The sequence below is a fragment of the Heloderma suspectum genome, chromosome 2 (genome assembly GCF_057233095.1).
Source record: "Heloderma suspectum isolate Gila_16-S chromosome 2, 16-S_ref, whole genome shotgun sequence".
NCBI classification, from domain to species: domain Eukaryota; kingdom Metazoa; phylum Chordata; class Lepidosauria; order Squamata; family Helodermatidae; genus Heloderma; species Heloderma suspectum.
This window is the reverse complement of record NC_139459.1, coordinates 386,350,072-386,362,520: the sequence shown is the minus strand read 5'-3', so window position 1 is coordinate 386,362,520 and position 12,449 is coordinate 386,350,072. Positions and strand designations below refer to the sequence as shown.

The 12,449-nt window shown below is 50.6% G+C and overlaps 1 protein-coding gene across 1 annotated transcript; it reads left to right on the top strand.

Moving 5' to 3' along the window:
- The first annotated feature begins 222 nt into the window (after window positions 1-222).
- Window positions 223-4,856, top strand: LOC146356427 (vomeronasal type-2 receptor 26-like). The gene is made up of 3 exons (XM_084830111.1): window positions 223-258; window positions 1,459-1,585; window positions 3,522-4,856. The coding sequence occupies exons 1-3, from the start codon at window positions 223-225 to the stop codon at window positions 4,421-4,423; spliced, it is 1,065 nt and encodes a 354-aa protein (XP_084686237.1). The 3' UTR covers window positions 4,424-4,856.
- Window positions 4,857-12,449: the final 7,593 nt, after the last annotated feature.

Genomic DNA, 12,449 nt, shown 5'->3' with positions numbered 1-12,449 from the left:
TTTGAAAGGAAATGGCAACTCCATCTCAGAGAGTGATGGCTGCATGTGATTCCCTGGAGACCAGGTAAGGAGCGAGGGGCTCACACAGCGGGGTGGGGTTGCTGTCCACATCAGACTGAAGCACCCCCAATGCTCTTCAGAGTGATCCAACCCATATTGGAGTTCTTTGCCTGATCCTGACCTGCTCTGGAGTTGCACCGCGTTGCATCGCAGCACCCAGACATGCTAGGGATTCAGGCTGACGTGGCTAACAGACCTGTGGGTTGGTACTAGGGATGTATGATACTCCCCTTACCTGGTTCCGCCAAGTTCCGCTGGGGGGGGAGGTGCTCCGTCCCTCCCCCCGGAATCCTCGCCAGATTCCAGACTCCCCCCAAAATCCTCAGGTATCCGCGGAGCCGCCGGCTGGCTCCGCCAGCAGCTGGACATCTGGCCGCTGGCTAGCAGGGACGGAAATGGCGGCGGCCATAGGCACCACGGTTTGCGTCCCCGTAGTCAGCTGTGATAGGCTACATAAAGACTTATGTAGCTTATCACGCCAACAAGACTGCAAATGGCAGCGGCGGTAGCCGGTCAGAAGACCCGCTGCCGCAGCTGCTGCCGCTGGAGCCACTGCCGGAGCCATCGCCACCTGGAAGATCCGCCCCAGGTAAGTCTCATGCTGGAGGGTTTCCGTGGGTGGCAGGGGGGTGGCAGGCCATTCCTCCACAGATTCTGGGGGGCTGAATGCACTGGCATTCGGCCTCACCGAGATCCGTGGCGGAATTCTCTGCCATCCCTAGTTGGTACAGTGGAGACTGATGGCTCTGATTATGGCGGGGCTGTGGATCCCTTCTGAGTTTTAGTCAGAAGCATCCAGAAGTATACAACAGTTATCCAAGGTACTGAACGTATTTGGGGGATATAAATCCATCAGGTACCCCACCCCTTAAAATGCCTTTCCGTCTCCAGCTGTGCCATGAGGCCTCCGATCCTTCCTTTGCCTTCTGCCCTGCCAATGAAGATCAAAACAGGGAAGAGGAGAGGGCCTTTCCAATGGTGGTGCCTATCCTCCCGCAAAAAGCTCATCTCTCTCCCCCATCGTTCACCGTTATTGCATGCACATGTCTTGAAGCTTGTCCTTTTATTACTGTTGTTTGTAATTTCTGTTATTCTGGGATTGTCTTTTAGTTTATATCATTGTCGTACCTTTTCCCCTCCAGTTCTTATATTGGCTTGAGTACATGTATGGTATAGGTGGCATAAACTATTTGAAACAAACAGACCAAAAATGTCCATGCCATGTTGTGATGCATAAATAGTGGTTCTCTGAAACAAATACCGGGGATCACTTCTAAATCACTTAGGGTCACAAGAGCTAGAAACCCTGTTGGGTCCTGTCTAAATTGGAGGACTCATTTCCATAGGCACAAATATTCATACACTGTTTTCCTGGATGCTCCTTCTCTTTGTTGCTAGACCGTGCCGCATTCCAGATGCACTGAGAGCTGTCGCCATGGATACTACAAGGAGGTCCAAGAAGGAGAGCCACCATGCTGCTATGCTTGCGCTCCATGTCCGGAAGGAACCATCTCCATTCAGGAAGGTAGGCAAGATCAGAAGAATGGGAGTTCCCTAGGGCAACTCCTTGAATATGCCGAATAGTCCTCACAGCCCTATTTTACTTCTCTCTTACTTTTCTCATAAACACCTTTAGCAAAACATTTCATGAGTAGGTAAGAGGAGAAGGCTTCTTAAGTTACTGTTGCTTCTAGTGTAAAACATCATGGGAATCCCTTATGGTCATGGGCCATTCACTACTGCTCAGCCTGAAATACCTCATGATGCTAGGGATGTATGAATCCCTTACCTTGCTCTGCTGAGGGGCATCCGTGGTGGAGGGGAGATGCTCATTCCCTCCCGCCAGAATCCTCGACGGGGGGGGGGAGGCACTCTGTACCTCCTCCTGGAATCTTGCCCGGCAGGCTCTGCTCCGTGGCCAAGCTGCAGAGCCTCCGGCCACCTCCGGCCAGCTCTGACAACCTGCAACCGGACATCCGGCCGCTGGGCAGCCCTGCAGGGATGCAAATGGTGGCTGTCGTAGCCGCTGCCATTTGCGTCCCTGTATTCAGCTGAGATAGGCTACATAAATATTTACGTAGCCGATCATGACAGAAGGAAAATATCACGGTTTGAAGAGGAGGTAGCGAATGGCTGCCGCAGGACGACCGCCATTCGCAAAGCAGCATGGACGGGAGCAGGTAAGTGCTCCGTTTCACACGCCTTTTGTGGGGGGGGGGCTTCGTTCCGCGATGGATTTCGGGGGGCCGAATGCACTGGCATTCTTCTAGTATGATCCTTCGCTAAATTCTCTGACATCCCTACATAATGCCCTTCTAGTACATAGTGTGATTTTAATGAAGACTTGTCCCATTCGACTGAATGCTAATTTTATTTGTTATTACTTGCTCTTCTACAAGGTTTTATTCTTCTGGTCTGTACATCGTTGTGATCATTGTTGTGATGTGAAGTCTCAAAAACATTTTAATTAACACATTAAATATTCATACACCTTTGGAACAGATGCTAAAGACTTTTGGAACTCTGACCCCTATTTGGCTTCAGTTTGTTTTTAATCTCTACCATTAATCCCATGAAGTGAGTGGAAAGAAAAGACGACGGGAGTGAATCTCTGGGGTGCAAAGCAGGGGGGAAGCTTAGTGCACACTGTTCCTGGTATACATCATGCCCCACAAATAAAACCACTCTGCTTTTTCCATGATTGGGACAGGGCATCATGGACAGACGTGGTGGGCCTTTCTCCATTATACACAGGGAATTGTCTGCACTGTGCTGTGATCCTGTGGCAGGAAAGCTGGGGGTCCCTGACAGAAAAGGTGATGTGAAAATGGTGCAACCCCTACTTTCTGGTGATCAGAGAACTCCCCTGTCAAATGCTGATTCAATCTTCTGTTTTTGTTAAACTTCTTTAGTAAAACTTGATTAAAAAATAAGAAAGCGTTATGGAAGTTTCCTACTCAGGATTTCACAGGTAACCAGAAGTCCCTTGAGCACCATCTTGTGGTAGAAATGTGGGGCATAAGTTGAGTAAATACATAAACCACAAGCCACTCAGCTACCAGGTAGCTTTACATGCCTTACAGGATTATTATGAAGATAAGAACAGGATAACCACAAGGACACTCCTTTAGCCCGAACAATGTTAGGATTAATACCCTCACTTTCCCAACCAGGTAGGGAGCTGCGTTTATTCCAAGTCAGCTCATCAATCTGTCTAGCCCACTCTTCTCTGTTCTTATCCGACTGACAACCACTCTGTAATGCCCAGCAGAGATATTACATTAACTTTCCTGGCCCTGATACAACTAATGTCCTCGCCTGGTGATGAGGCCATAGACTGATCTGGTCACAAAACAAGTCCTCTGTGAGGGAATGTTTGTCTCTCTTCCTGCCCAACTGCACATTTTTTCTGGAGGTACAGTTGATGTGAATCCTGCTGAACTCACTCTCCGTCTTCTCAGATGCCGACCATTGCATCAAGTGTCCGGAAGATCAGCATCCGAACAAGGACAGAGATCAATGTGTCCCCAAGGAGATAACCTTCCTCACCTATGAAGAACCTTTGGGGATTGTCCTGATTTCCTTTACTCTATTTTTGTCCTTATCCACGGGCTTCGTATTAGGAATCTTCATGAAATACCAAGATACTCCAATAATCAAGGCCAACAACCGAGACCTGTCCTACATTCTCCTCATCTTCATCATGCTTTCCTTCTTGTCCTCCTTCCTGTTCATAGGGCGGCCAAGGAAAGTGACTTGCCTTCTCCGTCAAACAGTCTTCAGCATCATCTTCTCAGTTGCTGTTTCTTCGGTGTTGGCCAAAACCATCACAGTGGTGTTGGCTTTCCTGGCCACCAAACCAGGGAACAGAGTGAAGAGATGGCTGGGGAAGAGTCTGGCAAACTCCATTGTCAGTTCTTGTTCCAGTGTCCAAGTTGTCATCTGCACCATCTGGCTGGGGAGCTCTGCCCCATTCCCTGACTCTGACATGCATTCCCAGCCAGGACAGAACATCCTGCAGTGCAATGAAGGATCTGTTGTCTTCTTTTATACTGCCCTTGGCTACATGGGCTTCTTGGCTGCCGTCTGCTTCACGGTGGCTTTCCTGGCCAGGAAGCTGCCTGGGGCCTTCAATGAAGCCAAACTGATCACCTTCAGCATGTTGGTCTTCTGCAGTGTTTGGCTGTCCTTTGTGCCCTCTTACCTGAGCACCAAGGGGAAATACATGGTGGCCGTGCAGGTCTTCTCCATCTTGGCCTCCAGTGCTGGGCTGTTGGGCTGCATCTTTCTTCCCAAGCGCTACATTATTGTGCTGAGACCTGATCTGAATACAAAGGAGCATATCATGTTCAAATCAAACTAGGACATCTGATCCATAGAAGTAGAGTTGTAGGAGAATATTTGGCGTAGGTTTGGAAGAGATACAGGTTTGGTGAGATCTTAGTTATCAGAGCCTGTTGGTGTGCTTATAGCTTCAGTTGCACAGTTTCGGTGTTTCTGTTACAGGAGACAGGCAAAGCTGAGCCTTGGAGCTATCACTCTGCCAGTGACCGCCATCCGCATTTGAGGTAGTGTTGGGGCTGGAACTATACCATACTGACCTTGTCCAAATAATGCATCTGTTGAAGGTGTGGCCCTTAACGGCTGCAGTGTACCAGTATTTTGCAGCTTGCGTGCACATGGAAAGCCCTGAATGCAAGACATTAAATGGATGTTTGTTACTGGCATTAGTGTATTCTGATTGCTCTGCTTGCTGTGATGGTTTCATTCACTTGTTGTCATAAAGAATTATTCTCAAAGAATGCTGGAGTTTAATTCGGTACTTCCATTTCCTTGCTTCTCATTGTCATCTATGGTCGTCACACATTAACTGCACAGAAATGATGTTTTTGGTTGAAGGGAATTGGGTTTTTTGGAAGGGGACAGTCTCCCAAACAGAGAGATATTTGACATGGGATAGTCTTGTGCTCAGTTTTTGGTCCTGGGTGATTTAAACTTTAGATCCTGACATTCTCAGCCTGAGATTTGGGGCTGCTGCCAGTGGAGGCTGGCAGCTCTGATTTCAGTGGAACTGTGAACCCTTCCTGGGTTTCAGACAGAAACCACGTCTTGCAAAAATGTTTGCAAATGGCCAGATGTGTGCTCGTGTTCAATTGGCACAACTTCCCCAGTTCGATTTGTGCAAATATCCCTGGAGACTGGATGATCCCCACTTTAGTTTATGGAGGGAAGTTTCACAAATCAGGAGATGGGTACAAAGTTTGGGAAATGTGTACACATTTCACATTCAGTTGCTCTTCATTTGCATGATTTTCCTGTTCCTGCAGAGTGAGCAGACATCATGAACAGGAAAAGTGACAAGCGGTGATACAATATTTGGAAGATCCTAGCAGTCTCGAGTCTCACCCATTCACCCATCCCTACCAAAGGCAGCCCCACATACTGGATTTTACCGCAGGCCAAACAGGGTGTAACTTAGGCATGTGTCACCTCGATCAGATCTGGCATCTCTGTAATGGGTGCAGTTGGTACTCTGGCCTCACTCTTGGCCATTGCCCAAACCTGCATTCATGACCATGATCTCCAATCCCTACTCCTTCACAGCAGTTATATTTTCAAAAAAAATCTTTGACAGGCCGACAGAGAGACTTGTGAGTAGGGATGTTGGAGGAATCTGCAATAGAACTAAGTGAGTTCACATTTTTATGAACCCTACCAGCGAATGGGCTTTTCCCCTGTAGGGTGAATTCCACAGATTTTTGTCAAACCCCTTGAATTACAGCTGAAAGTCCTGACTTTGCTCCCATCTGGTTGTGTTCCTTTTCAACTTCAATGTGGTGGTGTACAGAGGCCAACTGCCAAAACAGTTATCCTTGTTCCAATATTTCTGGCCCTTACTGTATGTTGCAATGGCTGAGAAGGTGGATGAAGGCTGCAGCAGATAACAGACCACCAATTGTCACGATATCCATGCCATTGGATTAGAGCCTTTTCTGTGAAGACTGTGTGTTGATCACTGTGCACTGATCTCCACACATAAAACACATTCACACACAGGCGTCTTCCAATCTAAACCCAACCAACCAAAAGTCCCATGGTGATTGGTGAATGGCAATGGGGGCAGGACTGTGAAATCCAGAAGACCCTAATCATGGACTGGCACATGGGCAGCGGATACAGATTCAGTTGTGCTGACTCAAGGATCTAGGCAGTTGAGTAATTTGGCAGCTGTATCCATGCCTCAGCAGGCCTATTCAGGATCCACTCTGCTCACCCCGTATGGGGAGGGGGCTAGAAACGGTGCCCTAAACATCGTCTGCCTCATCTTCTCCCTGACTGGGTTACGGCATCCAGTGGGGTCACCATTTAGCAGTTGCAAAAGACAAATAAACTTTGGAACATGGAATATACTGACACTGCTGGACAATACAGATAGTGAACACCCTGAATGCAGGACTGCCATCACTGCAAGGGAGCTGAGTGTCAAGGGCTACTTGGAGGCCTCTTTCAGCCTAATCCAGTAGCCAAGTCCAGACACAGACAAAGGGATTCTTTTCAAAGCTTTATTCCTCTTTTACAACTTAACAACTCTACCGTTAGCAACTAGATATGAGCAGCAGAGTACCTATGCCCTAAGTTGGAACAGTTGGTCCCCATTTAAAGGGAATCACTGGCAGACCCTGAACATATGGGCTAGGGATAGTCCCTCCCCTTTTCCCTTGGATCCTCAGGGCACAACCGTTGTTTGTGTGCCAAACAGGAACTACACCTCCTTTCTGCGCCCTCCATTTGGCTCCGCTCCCTGCGTCGGCATCGCATGTCCAGCAAGTCTGCTTCCCATCCTCTGTCACTCTCAGGACTGCTATCTAAGCTAGGAATGCCGGTGGGAGGAATCTCTGTCAGCTTTTGGCCCTGGGAAGGATGAGCACGCTCCTCTCCCGGGAGCAGCTGCTCTTCCTCAGAATCAGAACTACTCTGGGATTCTATGGGCTCAGTGTCCACCCTGACATCATCCCCGCTCCCATGAGGCCCCCTCTCATGCTCCTCCCCTGGGGCCCTGGGTTTGTGGGGGTATAGCTGGTGGAAGCGCCTCAGCAGCAATGGAGCATGCACATTTTCCATGGGTTCCCAGGATCGCTCATCAGGCCCATAGCCTTTCCAGTCCACCAGATATTGCAGGCAGCAGCGAGAAAGGCGGGAGTCCAGAATCTCCGTGACCTCAAACTCCTCCTCCCCCTCCACCAGCACTGGTGGTGGGGGGGGGAGCCGACTGCCTCATGAGGGTCGCCAGAAACCAGGGGGACAGCAAGGACCGATGAAAAACAAGATGGATCTTCATGGAGGGGGAGAGAGCTAGGCAAAAAGCAACAGGGTTAATCTGGGCCGTAATCTGGAAAGGCCCCGTACGGCTAGGCACAAGCTTCCTTGTGGCCAAGTGAGAGGGGAGGTATGGGGGGACAACCATACCCAGTCCCCTGGTTGCAGAGACAGACCCGGCTGGCGCCTCCGGTCCGCAGAGGCCTTGTAGGCTGTCTTGGCTTGCTCTTGGGGGTAGTCCCGAAAGAGGTGGTGCACCGCTCTCAACTTCTCTAAAAAGTCATGGGCCGCCGGCACCAAAGAGGGAGCTAGGGTGGACGGGAAAGCCTTGGGGTGGTAACCAAAATTGGCAAAAAAAGGAGTTTGGTGGGTGGAAGCATGGCAGGCATTGTTATAAGCACATTCTGTGAGTGGCAGCAAGGAAAACCAGTCATCTTCAGTCATCTTGCTGGTAATTGACATAACAGCACAAATATTGCTCCAGAATTGCATTGGTGCACTCGGTCTGACTGTCCGTCTGTGGATGACAGACGGAGGAAAGACGGAGCGTCACATGGAGCAACGCAAGTAGCTCCCTCCAGAAATGGGCAGTGAATTGGGCCCCCCTATCTGAAATGAGACCCTCAGGCCATCCGTGGAGGTGGAAAACATGCGCCAAGAACAGCTCTGCCATCTCCCTGGTTGTGGGCAACCCAGAGCAGGGGATGAAATGGGCCATCTTAGAAAACAAATCCACCACCACCATAATGGTGGTCTTGCCATGTGAGCAAGGCAAGTCAGTGATGAAGTCAAGGGAGAGCATTTTCCCCGGTCCTGAGGGGGTAGGCAGGGGGTGAAGTAAGCCTGTGTGCTTGCCTGAGGGGGCCTTCACCCGCTGGCAGGTTGGGCAGGAGGTGACATAGGACTTGACGTCCCAACACACACAAGACCACCAAAAATCCCTTGTCACTCCATGCAGGGTCTTGGTGATGCCAAAATGCCCAGCTATGGGGGAGTCATGGCAGTGATGGAGGACCTTCTCATGGAAGGGTCTAGAATGCACATAGATCTGGCCGGAATGGTAAAGCAGGCCACCTCACAAAGAGAAGGGTGTAGTGTGGGGGGGCAGAGGCTTGCCCCAATTCCTCCACCTTTGTGCGAACAAAAGCATCCTGAGGCTGTGCAGAGAGAAAGAGCTCCTCCCAAGAATGAGGCACCGCAGCTGCCTCCAGGCCTTGGGGGGAAAGAATCAGAGAAGGGGGGGATTTTCCTCACTCCCTGGCTGGAGGTCAGGCTTATGAGAAAGAGCATCCGCTTGTAGGTTGTCAGAGGCTATCACATGGCAAATATTAAGGTGGAACCGAGAAAAAAAAGCAACCACCTAATCTGCCTCTGATTTAAGGCACGGGCTGTCTGAAGATGTTCCAGGTTGTGATGGTCGGTTCTAACTTCGACTGGGTGATGTGCCACCTCCAGGAGATGACGCCAGGTCTCCAAAGCGGACTTGATGGCCAATAGTTCCTTCTCCCAAATGGTATAATTCCTCTCAGACATGTTCAGCTTCCTGGAGTGGTAGGCGCAGGGTTGCAGCCCGCCACCCTCCCGATCTGGCTGAAAGAGCACCACCCCCCACCATAAAGTCAGAGGCATCAGTCTGCACTACAAAAGGCTTCCTTGGGTCAGGATGTAACAGGATCGGCTCAGAACTAAAAAGCTTCTTAAGTTCCTCAAAAGCCTATTGTGCCGATGCCATCCAATGAAAAGGAGATTTCTTGCCCTTAAGGAGGTCCTTGAGAGGAGAAGTCAGCTGAGCAAAACTGGGCAGGAACTTTCTGTAAAAATGTGCAAACCCCAGAAAACGTTGCAAGTCCTTCTTGGTGGATGGAGGCTGCCAGGAGAGGACAGCCTGGACCTTTGCAGGATCCATCCTGAAACTGTCAGGTGAAATAATGTAGCCAAGAAAGTCCAAAGAGATTAGGTCAAATGCACATTTCTCCATCTTGGCATAAAGATGGTTCTTGCGGAGGCACTGGAGGATGGCGGAGACATGAAGCTGATGAGCGTGGGGATCCTCAGAAAATATAAGTAAATCATCCAGATACATAATGAGGAAAGTGTCCAAACAGTCCCGGAAGATGGCATTCATAAAACGCGAAAAAGTGGGGAGAGGTGGGGGCGAGCCCAAAAGGCATCACTAGGTCTTCATATGCTCTGTACCGGGTCCCGAAAGAGGTCTTCTACTCATCCCCCTCCCGGATGCGAATGAGATTGTAGGCGCCACGCATGTCCAAGTTTATGATAATCTTGGCGCTCCAGCATCTCAGGTATGAGGGGGAGGGGGTACTTGTCAGGGATGGAGACCGAATTTAGATTTCTGAAATCATGCACCGGGCAGAGTTCTCCAGATCGTTTGGCCACAAAGAAGGTAGGAGCGCAGGTGGGGGAGGAAGACGGGTGAATGAAGCGCGTTTGAGATTCTTGTCCAAAAACTCCCACAGAGCTCGCAGTTCCGGCTCTGACATTGAATACAGCCTGCCAGCAGGGATGGTTGCCCCAGGAACGAGGTTAATGGCACAGTCAAAAGGGCAGTGGGGGGGAAGCCGGTCAGCCTCCTTCTTGTCAAACACATCCCAAAAAGCTGCATAGTTCTCTGGGAGGATCACGGTAGCTGAAGAATTGCCAGAAGCAGACAAGGAGGGAGAGGAAAGGGTTAAGGCCTGGCCTGGGAGTGGTGGCTCCTCTGGAAGGCAATGCTCCCAGCAGTAGGGAGACCCAAACTCCACTTGCTGAAGCCCCCAAGAAATCTGAGGGTTGTGCTTAGAGAGCCAGGAAACACCCAGCATGATGGGGTATAAGGGAACCTTGGCTAAGTGAAACTGAATCTGCTCAACGTGGGACTGGGCACGCAGAGTGAGTGGAGCTGTACTTGGGGTCATCGCACCCGAAGTGAGAGGATGCCTATCGATGGTGCAGGAAGGGGCAGGGTAGGAATCTTGTGGAAGAGGGCGAAGGTCTCATCCGTAAAACTGGTCGTAGCCCCCGAGTCCACTAAAGCTAGGGCCTCCGCCCCACCCCACTGGGAGGAGTGGAGGTGAACATGCAACAGCAGATGGGAGGGTGGGGGGGTTGGGGAAGGCACCCACCTGGTGGGGAACTGACCTCCACACTGGAGGCCCCCAACAAACTTGGGGGGCAGTCTAGTCAGGCCAGGGGATGAGGAGGAGGGGGAAGGAGAGGAGGGGGAGGCAGCGGAGCTGTGGATTTAACTCAGCAGGTCTTGGTGAAATGCCCCAGCTTTCCACATGGAAAGCATCGGCGCTCAGCTCGCCGACGCTCAAGCTCGTCTGGCAGCAGTGGGGCTCGGGTAGCTCCCAGCTGCATCGGGGTCTCCTCCACCCCAAGCACTGGAGTGGGGGGTGGGGGAGGGGCAGGAAACATGGGGGAATGGGAGGAGGGAAATCCTGGCCCCCGGCACCCCGCCGGGTCTGCCGGCGCCCCTCAGCCGACTATCTATCTGAAGGCAGGTCTGGATGAGGACCTCCAAAGTAGGCGGGCTGGGCATGCGCGCCAACTCATCTAAGATCTCATTGTTCAAAACATCCAGAAACTGAGCCACTAGCGCAGCATCATTCCACTGTAAATCCTGCATCAGTAAGTGAAAGGTTGTCGCGTATCTGGAAACTGAGTCCTTGCCTTGCCGGAGGCAGTGAATCTCCCGAGAAGCCGTCTGCATGTGCAGGGGTCAACGAAAAAATGGGCCATGGCTGTCATGAAGCCTTGATAGTCCCCGAGCAGGGGGTCATTAGCGAGCAGGAGCCCCAAAGCCCAACTAGCTACCATGCCTGACAGTAGTTTAATGATGAAACCCACACGAACCTGTTCCGTCTGAAAATCCTCAGGCCAAAGACACATGTACAGCTCTGATTGGGCCCTGAAAATCTGAAAAAACTCCTTTCTCACCAGAAAACTTCTCTGGCAAAGCCACCGGGCACTTGCAGCGGGAGGGAATCGGAGGTGGAGGGGGTTGAACCGCAGCCTGTAGATTTTGCATGGCAGCCGTCAGTTGAGCCATCTGATCATGGAGCATCTGGTTCCCTTGTGCTAGGGCTTGCACTGCCGGGTCCCCAGCACCCTCCATAAGGCAATAGGAGAAGAGAGAGAGAGAGAGGGAGAGAGAAAGAGGAACGGGGACCAAGCTGTCAGGGGCACCTTGGAGGCCTCTCTCAGTCTAATCCAATAGCCAAGTCCAGACACAGACAAAGGGATTCTTTTCAAAGCTTTATTCCTCTTTTACAACTTAACAACGCTACTGTTAGCAACTAGATCTGAGCAGCACAGTACCTATGCCCTAAGTTGGAACAGTTGGTCCCCATTTGAAAGGGAATCACGGGCAGACCCTGAACTTATGGGCTAGGGATAGTGCCTCCCCTTTTCCCTTGGATCCTCTGGGCGCAACTGTTGTTTGCACACCAACCGGGCCTTACGTCTCCTTTCCCCACCCTCCATTTGGCACCGCTCCTTGTGTCGGAGTCACGCATCCAGCAAGTCTGCTTCCCACGCTTTGTCACTCCCAGGACTGCTTTCTAAGCTAGGAATGCTGGTGGGAGGAATCTCCATCAGCTGTTGGCCCTGGGAAAGAGGAGCACACTCCTCTCCCAGGAGCAGCTCCTCTACCTCAGAATCAGAACTCCTCTAGGATTCTATGGGTTCAGTGTCCACCCTGACACTGAGACATTTTAAGATTGACATAGCAGCACTCCAAGAAACTTGAAGAGCAGGAGAGGGATAACTGAAGGATGAAAAAGGAGGTTACACCTTCTTCTGGAAAGGACTGCCTGAACAAGAACAATGAATACATGGAGTAGGCTTTGATATTAAAAATGATCTTATGAAGCTCTTGTCAGAAGTTCCTACTGCTGGCATTAACGAACGACTCCCAACCCTTCGAATAAAACTCACCAAAAACCAGCAGGAAACTATTCTAAGTGCCTATGCACCATCATTAGATGCTGATGAAGACATCAAAGAAAAATGTTACTCCCAACTGGACACCATCTTATCAGAGATACCTAAGGAGGATAAAATCCTCCTCC